This window comes from Staurois parvus, unplaced genomic scaffold (genome assembly GCF_062004578.1).
Source record: "Staurois parvus isolate SC_StPar_1 unplaced genomic scaffold, SC_StPar_1.0 ptg000071l, whole genome shotgun sequence".
Classification (NCBI taxonomy): Eukaryota; Metazoa; Chordata; class Amphibia; order Anura; family Ranidae; genus Staurois; species Staurois parvus.
The window spans coordinates 6,384,974-6,397,086 of record NW_028317867.1 but is presented as its reverse complement, the minus strand read 5'-3'; the positions used below and the strand labels follow the sequence as shown (position 1 = coordinate 6,397,086).

The window sequence follows — 12,113 nt, the reverse complement described above, 5'->3', positions numbered from 1 at the left end:
CTTAAATACAATTTGCAAATACAATTCTGTCTTTATTTGAAAGGCTATAAGCAAGCCACTGGTCTTCAGGTCATGTATTTTGTAACGTTTGTAATGGTATGTTATGTTTGTAACAGTAAAAACTGTTATTATTAAAAGTGTATGTTAGAAAATGTTATGCATAACACAACAATTACCATTAACACCTGTCTTGGAATAGATCATCTTTCTATCTCAATCACAATTATGCTCATCATAAAATGTATCTGAAATTTCATATTTTTAGTAGGTTGTGAAATAATGAAAGATCTTTTGTGCAATATACACTCACAGGCACTTTAGCAGATATTTCTTGATGGAGTGTTTATTTGTTGTAGTTATTTATGCTGTAAAGTTCTAAAACATTGGCATTAGATTTAGGTAGTGGAATGCCTTTTAAAACGTAAAGGAAAATCTAATGTCTTTTAAAACTTAAAGGGAAATCTTTAAAATTATGCGATATAACCTATAAAGTATTTGAATATTATAATTAAAGCAATCCATTTACTAGTAAGTCAAACTTCAGCCCAGATATATAGGTGTTAAAATGATCAAAGATTAAGCAAAATTGTGCTTTACAGTTATAGGGCCTTTTAAACATGACCTTAAGCTGGTTTAACCACCTTCCGCTCACCATATAATGTAATATAACAGGCGCAAGGTGGTTCTCTCGTCCTGGGAGGACGTCATATGACGTCCTCGAATTCTCACTGTGCATGCGCGGCTCAGGGAGCGTGCAGCGCAGCGATCGGTGGTGCGCTGTGTCCCTCGGACACAGTGGATCACCGATCACGGAAAGAGCCGAAGATGTTGACTCGGTCATGTAATCAGCTGTGTCCAATCACAGCTGATCACATGTAAACAGGGAAATGCCAGTTATCGGTATTTCTCTCCTCTTGAGCTGTCATGCTGACAGCTCAAGAGGAGAGGAGAGCCAGTAATCGGCTTTCGACGGAGGGGACGTGTACACTGATCATCAGTGTAGCCCCAGCAGTGCCACCTGTCAGTGTCCATCAGTGCCTTATGTCAGTGCTCATCAGTGCCTCGTGCCAGTGCCCATCAGTGCCACATCAGTGCCACATATCAGTGCCTACCAGTGCACATCAATGCCACATATCAGTGCCCATCTGAGCTGCCTTTCAGTGTCACCTATCAGTGCCAGTCAGAAGCTAAGGAGTCAGCATGATATCTGGGTAAGTAGTATTCTTAGAAGAAGGTCAGCAATGATAGCTTATATATTTCATAATAATATTTTTGATGAAGTGTGATATATTTTAGAAACATCACTTGGATCCATACATTGCAGTATGAGGAATGGACTCAGCTTTAACACACAGTACTGTGAATGCTTTAAAAGTAAACAAATTTTCACTGTTCATATATAATGTGACATGGATTGAAAAAAGCTTTTTAGTTTTAATTTTCAATATATCCTTTGTCAGCTTAGGAGATTTCCAAGTAGTTGAAAAAAACATCTAATGCACATTTTTTTGCAGGTTAAAAGTATGCATTTATTATTTTTTTCTCAGGAACCTAGAGATCATTGCACCCACGATCAACAGATCGCATGTGCAATCCCAGGCTCCTACAGACTCCCAGGATAGCTGTCTGCCTGTACCTCTTATGGGCAGGCAGTTACCTGAGAGCAGGAAGATCAATGGACACTCACCAGTTCCCTCGTAGTGCATTGAGAACTATAAGCCACCAGCTGCAATGGCTGACCATACTTGCAGTCATACATTCGCAGGAAACTGTGAATGAATGATGCGACCTTGTGGGTGCAGATCCGCACAACTGCTCTACTTTCAAATTGTGACAACATAGTCGGGGAGAAGATCCTCCAACTTCTGTCACAGGGAGGTTGGATTGGGGGAAAAAGCTGTAGATGCTGAAACATGTTACACGTTCCACCCTAAAAACGGGTGGAATATGTAACACGTCATGTTCTGAAGTGAACTTATCCTTTAATCCCCTTATAAAGGGAAGAAGAGAGTCAGTGTAACAGAAGTAAATACAAACTATGCTGTGACTCACTCTCCTTCCTCTCACACGAATGGAAGGCACTGGTGCTTGTTGACTGTTTATACAGGCACCCAATGCTGTCACGTGGGGATGGGGAAAGAACATTTTGTGACTTGGAGCTTATTCTGGGTACACTGTTTTTTTTTCATTCAACCAGCAGGCTGAAGGAAAAAAATCTCACAGATTCCTACATCCACACAAGTGATGTGGATGCAGGGATCTCCCCCCATGCTATTGTATTCTGACAGCGGGGACTCTCCCCCTGTCAGAATACACTGATAATTGCTGCAGCTAATGGCTTCCATGGCTGATTGAATGCTGGTTTTGCAGTACGACTGTTCAACAGCAGCCAGTCTAATGATCATCTTCTGTTGAACAGAGAGGGCTACACACTGACCAAAATTAATCCGGTTCCCACTGAATTGGGCAAATTTCAATATGCATTTACTTAGCTTTATTCAAGGCTCCCTCTCTGTGCTCTCATTGGCCTTGGCAGTAGGAAGATCAAAGGGATGTAAATAATAGCTACTGATGGTGCTGTCTGTAAAGTAAATATGTTGTTTTGAACTGCACAGGATGGGTTGAATTTAATATCCTATGTAAGGGACAGGTCCACTTAAATTCTGTCCAGGATGATATTTCCTGCCTAAAATATGGTTTGCATGATAATGCAGCTATTGCTATTTGTCAACAGCTTGTATTACTTTATACTTTGGCTTCTAAAGGAACAAGATACATCCTATAGGTTTAGCTAACATGGATGTTGCTTTGCCATAGATTGCTCTCAGAAAACCATCAGTAGCAAATTAATTAACATGTAAATCCAAGTGCATTATTTTGTTACAAAATAATAGTTTTTTATGGGCAAAATGCAATAACAGCTTGATAGTATTTCTGTCTTTAAATTGAAAAAAAAAACCTCCTTTTATTATTGCAGAATAAATTGCCATTTACCAACCACCATAAAAGGGTATTTTATGCGTTTGAATATATTGCTGTTAATTCCATGTTGACCTTGTTTTGCAGATCTTTGTCAATGTGTAATTAGCTTATTGAAAGTATATACTAGAATCTGTGATCCCTTAATGTTATGGATAAATAATAACAGGGCCCAAAGAAAGCATACAAACTTCAGCAGGGCAGTAAGGCATTTTTTTCACATATTGTGTAAGGCTATAAGGAAAAGAGTCTGTAACATATGCCCATATGCAAATGCATTTATCAGTTTTATGCAGGGGGTCAGCCTTGCACGTATATTGATCTATGACCACATGATGCAACCCACTGAAAGATGTTTGGTGAGTACAGTATGTAACTAAACTCTGATTCTGACTATACACTGGAAGCACAGATATGATAATAATACAAATCTATTTTGTGATAAATCTTACCTTTTCATAGCCAGTGGGCAACTTAAATGCTCAGACCAAAGATAGCAGTTAACTTTACGATTAAATCAATACAAAACTTTGATTTAAAAAAATTCAATTCTCCACTCAAAAAAATTCATTCTATTGCTCTCAGCCTCCTCAAAATCCCCAAATTCCTTATTTTGCTTCTGTGACCCAACTTCCTGTTGGAAGGGAGGGCTACACTCATTCTATATGGTCCCATTGTATGTAGGAACATAGCCATTGTTTCTTGTTTGCTCCACAGTTGATAGAAACATAGAAAAGTGACAGCAGAAAAAAAGACCAAGTGGTCCATTGAGTCTGACAGTTTTTTATATATACAGTATATACATATACTGTATATATTTTTTTAGTTTTTCGTTGGCTTCTTTTTAGCAGGGACAGCCACACACTGATCACAATTCAAGAAAGCAAAAGCAAATTTTGATCAGCGTATGGCCAGTTTTACATTCTGGAGGAGGGATAGAGCCGGGACCACTTAAATTTCAATTAGTGTATGGCCAGCTTTACTTGCAAATAGGAACATTCTAGAGGAGGGAAGGTCCAGAGCCAGTAAACAATACTACAGAGAAGTGTTGGAAGATAGACAAAGGTGCCTCCCAATAATTGAAGCTGAAGTTTAGGTATGGCTTTTTATGCATAGTTAGTCATGTGCAAATCCTTGTGAAAGCTGGATATTACTGTAGTAGGCACCACTACTCCAGTGATTACTGCAAGCCTCTGGGCCCCATGCTGAGAAACTGTCCTGCTGCTTGGCACAGGTGCCATTCAGAGAACAATTTTCACTTTCTTAGTGAATAAGAAGTGTTCACTGATTGGATGAGGTGGAGAGGCTGGTCTGTGAAGTCACAACCTCTACCTCATCCAATCAAAGAATGTTTTGCATTCATTGATAAAAAGGAAAGTGTTCTTTGAATGGTGCCTGTCCAAAATGAGCATCCGCTAGGGTTCAATATGCAGCGGGGCAGCTAATTGGCAAGGGACCTGGAAGCTAACAGTGATCATTGTAATAGTCATGCTTATTACAGTGATTTCCAGTTTCCACAGGGATCAGTCAGGTATGGAACATGCATAGTTACATTAGTCTAAGCTGAACCAATATAATTATGCAAAAAAGTCATGCCTAAACTTCTGCTTCAAGAATTCACTTTCAGAAACTCCAGTTATACATGTGGTAACATAGTAAAAACATGATTAGCTCCAAAGGAAGTGTATTACTGAAGCTAGAAAGGATATATTTGCATAGTACTATGATTGTATTGACATGGCAACATACAGCAGGGGATTGGGATTAATCTTGTAGTTGTGGTATTTGCTAAAATCAATATTGGTCTATCTGAGAGATTTTAGAAACAGTTGTGTGCATTTGTGTGCTGCTAAGATTCAGTCTTATTTTGATTAAACAATAAATGTTATTGCAGATCATAGACATTTTGTTCCCAAGACACTACTGAGTTGCCAGTAGTACCAGAAATATACAGTATAAGGGGTCTATTTTTAAAGCAGTGAATGTGTTTTCGCCAAACTGGTGATGAATCACTCACTGTCATTTAAAACAAATGCAATTGCAAGATTCACCTGCAGTAATTATTTGAAGGTGGAGTGGAATGTGATTGGCCTCAGTTGAAGTCATTCACATTCCTCTTCACCTGTTGAGCTAGCGGTGTGTGGTATCTCTCAACCCTTCATGTTTCGTTGCTTTCTGGATAAAGCACAAGACAGCCTGCACCCTTACACTGCTGTGAGACACCAGATTTTTTACATTGGTGAATGTCAAATTCACTGTTGTATAACCACTTCGTACATAGTATGTCCAGAGAGTGAATGGTTCAGCACAAGCTCATGGATGCAATAGCAGCCACAAGCGTGTGCTTGTTTTTCTTCAGCCAGCTTCGGCCTGCAAAGTGAAAGTGATATGGGTGGCTGCATAGCCACCTGATCATTTTCATAGTGTGGGTGGTGTGGTCCCTTTCCCCACTGCCATCCCCCGAGTGGTTCCTGAGTTCTCCAGCTCTTACCAGGAGCCTGGGACCATATCAAAACTCTTTGGGACGCCGAGCAAGAGGAGATCAAGAAACATCCATTCTTTTATCTCCTCTGCAATGAATGAAGCCAGATATGATGAAGATTTTGTCACTTCCTGTTTCAAGGTTGTCATTCCCTGGCTGATACTGCCAAGAAAGCAGCTAACCAAGTAGACCTGTGCTCATTTATTTGATTTGGAGAACAGGGAAGACATTGGGGTCTAATAGATCCCCAATGTCTCCATAAAAAGCACTTGACACCTGCACAATGTTATCACATGGGGTTTTTTAACCCCTTGTGATAGCAATAAAATTAAATAGAAAAGTAAAAAAAAATAGCTAAAATAAACTGTATTAAAAACAAGCAAGCATAATAGCCTAACCCTGTTACCCTGTACACACCCACAAATGGAAAAATGTGAGCACAGGGTGCAGACAGGTATGTAAACCACAACTGCATCACACATTTAAGGTATCACTGCAAACATCGGAATAAGAGCAATAATCCTAGCACCATAGCTTAAAGTTTGCTTTAAAATGATGAGTGGTAAAGGCCTTTACAACATTACCTATGGAGATTTTTGAGTTCCAAAGTTTTTCATAATATCACTGGTGCACGCAATTTTAAAACCTAACATGCTTAGTATCTATTTACTGACACATCCCCATATTTTATATTTTACCAAAATGGGTATTATATTGTGTTTGTGTAAAACAAATTTCATTTTAATATTGTTTTTGCTAAAGATATGTGCTTTATAAACAGTTGCGCAAATATTGTGCAACATAAAGAATTGCAACTACTACCTTTTTATTCTATAGGGCCTCTGCAATGTTCTGGGGGCATTAAGTACTTTTATGGCTGAAAATGCAGATTTGTACATCTGTGCAAAAAAAAAAAAAAATTGCTGTAGAACCGAAGTGGATACTGTAAATATGTCCTTATGAATTGGTGATTCTGGGGGGCATTAAGTAATTTTATGGCTGAAAATGCAGATTTTTACATGTGTGCAAAAAATTTAAAAATTGCTCTAAATCCAAAGTGGATACTGTCCTTAAGAACTGGTGATTATTATTATTATTATTATTATTCCTTATTTTCTTTGCATTCTCTTTTACAAATGTAACATGTGAGCCTTGAGTCTAACTCTATTTGTTTACACTGCAATCAAGAATATTCTAATAGAAAATGGACATATCTCTGCAGTGTTTCTGCAATAGCAAGTTAAAATAATATACAACTATGATAGGAAGAATTGATACTGTAGCACCTATCATTCATTTCAAATAGAACCCACAATAAATAGTAAGAAGCAATATGTGGGAACTGTCCATAGTACTGAAGTCAGTATTTTCTATGCTGTAGATATTATGTAGTTCAGTGAAATATATAATGCTACATAATTCACAACTTTAAGCAGTTTATCTAATATGGTATAGATGTTTTGGAAGTGTTAAGCATGGGATCCCATGGAGTCACCTCTGCAGTCCCCTGTACCATTATCACTGTTCCTATGCAGCACTCTATTATTTAAAAGAAGCATTGCTTTTAGAAATTAAAAGGTTACACATTTCACCCCCCAAAATTTAGCACTTATATGAGAAAGCATTGTAAATATTGCGTGAAAGTCCCCATCTTTGTATTATGACAGGTGCTTTTTCAGATAGATTACCAGGAAAAATATTCTTTAGCACTTTCCAAATTATTTACCCATAAAATATTTTAATGTGTTAGATTCTCTGCCTAAATCATATTATCTGAGGCTCCAGCAAACTCCAAATCCACTCTGTAATATCCTAAGGATTTTGTAGCTTTGGCCCTGCTAGACTTCAAAGCTACTTAACTTTGCAGAATTTTCCATTGGTGCACCATTGCCCCCCCCCCCCCCACACACACACACACATACACACAGTTTATGCATCTTATGGTCTCTGACAGTACTACCCCTCCTGTAGAACCTCATGCTAATACACAAATCCCTTTCAGATTTAAAAGAGGAATTTTGTTGACATTTTCATTTAGATGGTGGTTGTGCCATGTTTTTTTCAATAATTAATCTTTACTATCATTTTCCAAATTCTAATAAGCAGTTATACACAAGATACTCTTTTAAGTTTCACAATTGCATTCTTAAAAACATCAAAATAGTACAACTATAACCGCTTTTCTACCCCATGTTTATATGTCTCATTAATGTGAAACATTAATTTGTCAAATTGTAGGGAGTCAACTTCAGAAATCTGTGCAACCAAGTTGTCAGGTTTGCACATCTCTCTCAGTCATTACTAGGTAGTGTACAGGATGCCAGGGTTGGGTCCTGAATGGCATGTATATGTCATCACTATTTGAGTTGTGCTCCCTTAAGGGGGACGATTTATAGGCAAGTTGAGTACTCAGGGGTTCTCACCCATTCAGGGTGAGGAGTTCTGAGGTAGTCTGACTAGAGAGGAGCGGATTGACTTTCAGAACTCTCTGGACTGCTAAGTCTTTATTAGGGATCATTAGTTTTGGAGGTTCGAAGAGCTTGAGGTGGGAAGAACCTCCGACCGCTAAATATAGGGACTTTGGTCCTGAAGGGGTAAACTAGTCTGTGTGTGAGTCCATAAAGGAAAGAGAAATCAGTCAGTACTTGGCAGGGAGAGAGTGAACTGAACACATATGATTAAGCAGGGTGAACTAAACATGGGACTGAGACACATTTGCTGACCATTTGCTGACCATGAAAGCCTCCTCTTTGGGACCCCTACAGCAGACAGGAAACAACAAAACCCCAGTGTGGGATTGGTATGGTGATGGTACATTATTATCTTATTGTTTTGCCATTGAACCATACTGTGGACTGTTTTGTCTTCTTTCCCTGAAGTAAGCTATTTTATTTTTAGACTTATTGCATTTTTAAACAAGGGCTGTCACTTTTTACATGCAGCTGGTGGTGATCCTGGGCTACCATATGACAGTGGTCACACTCTCCCTGTTGGAGGTTACTTTGCATTTAATACGATATGAAGAATACAGTAGGAGAAATGATAACACACAAAGAAACTCCCAAAAACTTTAATGTGGGTAGTAGAAGAACTAGTGACTAAAAAATCAAGAGAAGTCAAATGCCAGCATTAATTCATTTCACCAGGTTAAACAGACCCTTTGAACCTAATTTATTTTTCTTCATGTTTCATATGAGATAACTATACTATCAAGTTATTAGCATTTTTCCAACCCATGTTTGAAAGAGTTAATACATATATGGATGTCTCAGTCAATGCACTTGCACAGAATATATACTAAAGGAATTCATTAAGTTCACAGCATGCATCCTATTGTTATCTGCTTGAAAAGCATGAGAAGGTCAGTAATGAAGGCCAAAAATAAGTATGGGTCAGTGCAAAATGTAATGCGTACAGTCTATTTACTTGATGTGCATAATAATGCATTACAGGCTAAGTACCACACATTTGAAATCTTTTTTAAGCAACACAGTATTAGAAGCAGTAATTAGAATGCGTAAAGAGCAATCTGCTCTTTTCTTTTCTGCTCTGCTCTTAGAATTTTTTTTTACCCACATTGCTGAATTGTGAATAGTGCTAAAATTACTTTAGTTGTTGAAGATTGCACTTAGAAAATTTGGTCATTAACACTTTCACAAAAAAATACACAAAAGTGCATGTGTGTATATGTGTGTGTGTGCGTTTTAATGCGCTTACTTTTTAATGACAGACGAACATTGTAATATTGACTTTTCCACTAAATATTTGATGGTGATTTACTAAATAAATACTTTTTCACTTACAGGAATGCTTTTATTAAACACAAGTCTGAAATTGATATACCTCTGTCAAACAGAACTGCTGGAAATTTTTCTAAAGATCAGCCTCTGTCAGAATACAACAGCACAGTGAAGAGGATTACTCCAGCCACCTCACTTGTGTGGATGGGGGAATCTGTTCAGCCTGCTTTTGTTTGTTTTTTAGCAAAATCAAAAGGAATTTGTATGTATAAAAGTGAAAAAAATCCAGAAAATTTACAAATTCTTCTTAAAGCCTATAAATGTGAATTCAAATGCAAAATAAATGTATATTGCTGCACATTTTTAAATTTTTTTCTTATTTTTATTTGTTTAGATGACACGAGAACAGTATATTTTGGCCACACAACAAAATAATCTACGGACTGAAAACACTCAATTTTACCCAGTGGGGATTTACGGATGGCGGAAGAGGTGTTTATACTTCTTTGTCCTTTTGCTATTGGTTACCATGATTGTTAACTTAGCAATGACGATATGGATATTGAAAGTTATGAATTTTACAGTGGTAAGTACAATCCTCCTTTTTCAAAAATATGAATGCTTTGTTCATGTTCTTTATACCAGCAATTGGGTATTGTGTGTATGGTCAAGCTCTGACTACAGAATATCAGAATCAAATTCAGTTTTGCTGGCCGACTACTGTATGTACAGCATACAAGGAATTTGTCTTAGGTCAAAGGGTTAGAATTTTAAAATGGCTCTCAGTATGCTTTGCACATAGATAAACTTTCATGCATATGGGTGCACCCTCACACATATGTAAACATACCCATACCCAGGGCTTTTTTTCTCAGAGAATAGGTGCAGGAACTCAACCATAAACCACCTCACCCCCGCACCAAGGAAAGCATGCTATACATCAGATAGTGGGTGTGGACAAATGGATAAGTGGGAGGGTCTTAAAGTAATGCACAAAGCAAAGGACAACACAGTGAATGCAGTGGTCAAAAGTACATAATGCACAGAATGCAGGGGTCAGGGGTAAGTAATGCAGAGAGTGCAGGGGTCAGGAGTAAGTGATGCTCAGGCCACTGTACAGAATACAACCAAAAATTACCCCCTCCAGCCAGTACAAACCCTTCTCCTCATCCCCATATACACCTCAGCTCTGATCTAACCTAGCAGCCCCAATTTTTCCTGCACCTCCAACAATGATCACCCCCCCCTAGTCCCAAGGCCTCAGTCACATTTGGCGATTTGATCTACCAACACGTGAATGTGAATTAGTAAATTAATCCCCATATTTAATAGGTAAACAATGAATTCTATTTTAAACTTTTATGACAACCTAAAATAATGTCAAGTACACTTTTTGAATTCTTTTCATAGCCTGAGTGAACTCTGTTTTAGGTCACAATAAACAATACAAGGTACTTTTCATTTTTCTCTCTTTATATCTTAGCTTAATATGGCTATGGGTATATGTTCTTTTTCTTCACAGCTCACATCAAACTGAGCTGTTGCACATAGAGTTGAATGAAGTGTTAGTTTATTATGACACTCCAATAAAAAAAGAAAAAGTGTGATGTGTTGTAAAAACATATTGAACTTCCCCTATACAAAGCACACTAGTGTCAGTGCAGTTTTTTGAAGGTGAACAGCATCAACAGGAAAAGATTGCAATCAATGCATGTACCCAGGTATGCGCCAAAACCTGCAAAATACGAAACTAAAAAGGATTACAGCACAGAAAGCATAAATCTGTTTAATTATAGATAACCAAAAATTTTAACTAGTATTCACCTGTAACCCTTATGCCATATGCTCATTTGCAATGAAATCTCTATATAGTTATTATACTGTATACCTACTGAGTGTGTGATTAAACTGAATATATATATATATTTTTTTTTTAATCAATAGATTTTTATTAGGCTTTAATACATTACAAGGAAATGAGACAGTCTTAAGCTAGACCAGGTACAGATTAACATATAGCAAATATCAAGGTCCACGTAACGTGTTTACTATTCTTCCAATTACAAAATAGGAAAAAATAGAAAAACAAAACAAGAACATCAGTTACATATAACATTTTAGCACAGGCAGTCAACAACAGGGACAATGGGTAGTCCATATTAAGAGAAAGCATGTATCATCATGTATCATCATACTAACGTATCCAGGGTTTCCACTGTTCAAGGAATCTAGGAAATGTATAATTTCTTGGGAAGAAAGAGAGAGGTGCCTTATAAGTGCAGTATGTAAACACAGTTTAATGAGCCACGGTTTAAAAGAAAACCTCACAATGGTGAAAAGATAGAAAAGCCCATCAATTATGGATTATATCCAGGTATACCGCTGTCATCCACATCCTGCAGAAGTCTGTCTGCCTGCCATGGGACCTCCATGGGTGGTAGGAGAGTCTCAGGACGCCAGCACCGGAAACCAGAAGTGCCCATGACCAGCGTGGACCGCAAGAGCTGGGAGGATGTGACATGACAAATGGGAGGGGATGGCACACCAAAGAAAAAGCAAGGATACACACTCAGAGCTTACTGCTCCTTTCTAAAAACAAATGATTCGTAGAAGGAGCTGTAAGCTCCAAGCACGTAACCTTGCTTTTTCCTTGGTGTGCCGCCCCCCCTCCTCTTTGTAACGTCACATCTGCCCAGCTCTTGCGGTCCATGCTGGTTGGATGGACTTCTGCAGGATGTGGATGACGACGGTATACCTGGATACAATTGATAATTGATGGGATTTTCTACCTTTTCACCATTGTGAGTTTATTTTTTAACTGGCTCATTAAACTGTGTTTACATACTGCACTTAGAAGGCGCCTCTCTCTTTCTTCCCATTTATCTTTATAGAGTTGGCATACTCTGGGATGG

General features: G+C 38.0%; 1 protein-coding gene across 8 annotated transcripts in view; it reads left to right on the top strand.

Moving 5' to 3' along the window:
• SGCZ (sarcoglycan zeta) overlaps positions 1 to 12,113 on the top strand; it is a 1,110,583-nt gene that overhangs the window by 696,644 nt on the left and 401,826 nt on the right. For all 8 annotated transcript variants that reach the window (XM_089669298.1, XM_089669301.1, XM_089669297.1 and 5 more), the window contains one exon: positions 9,596 to 9,787. In XM_089669298.1, coding sequence (XP_089525424.1) covers positions 9,596 to 9,787 — 192 coding nt within the window. The remainder of the gene's footprint in view (positions 1 to 9,595; positions 9,788 to 12,113) is intronic.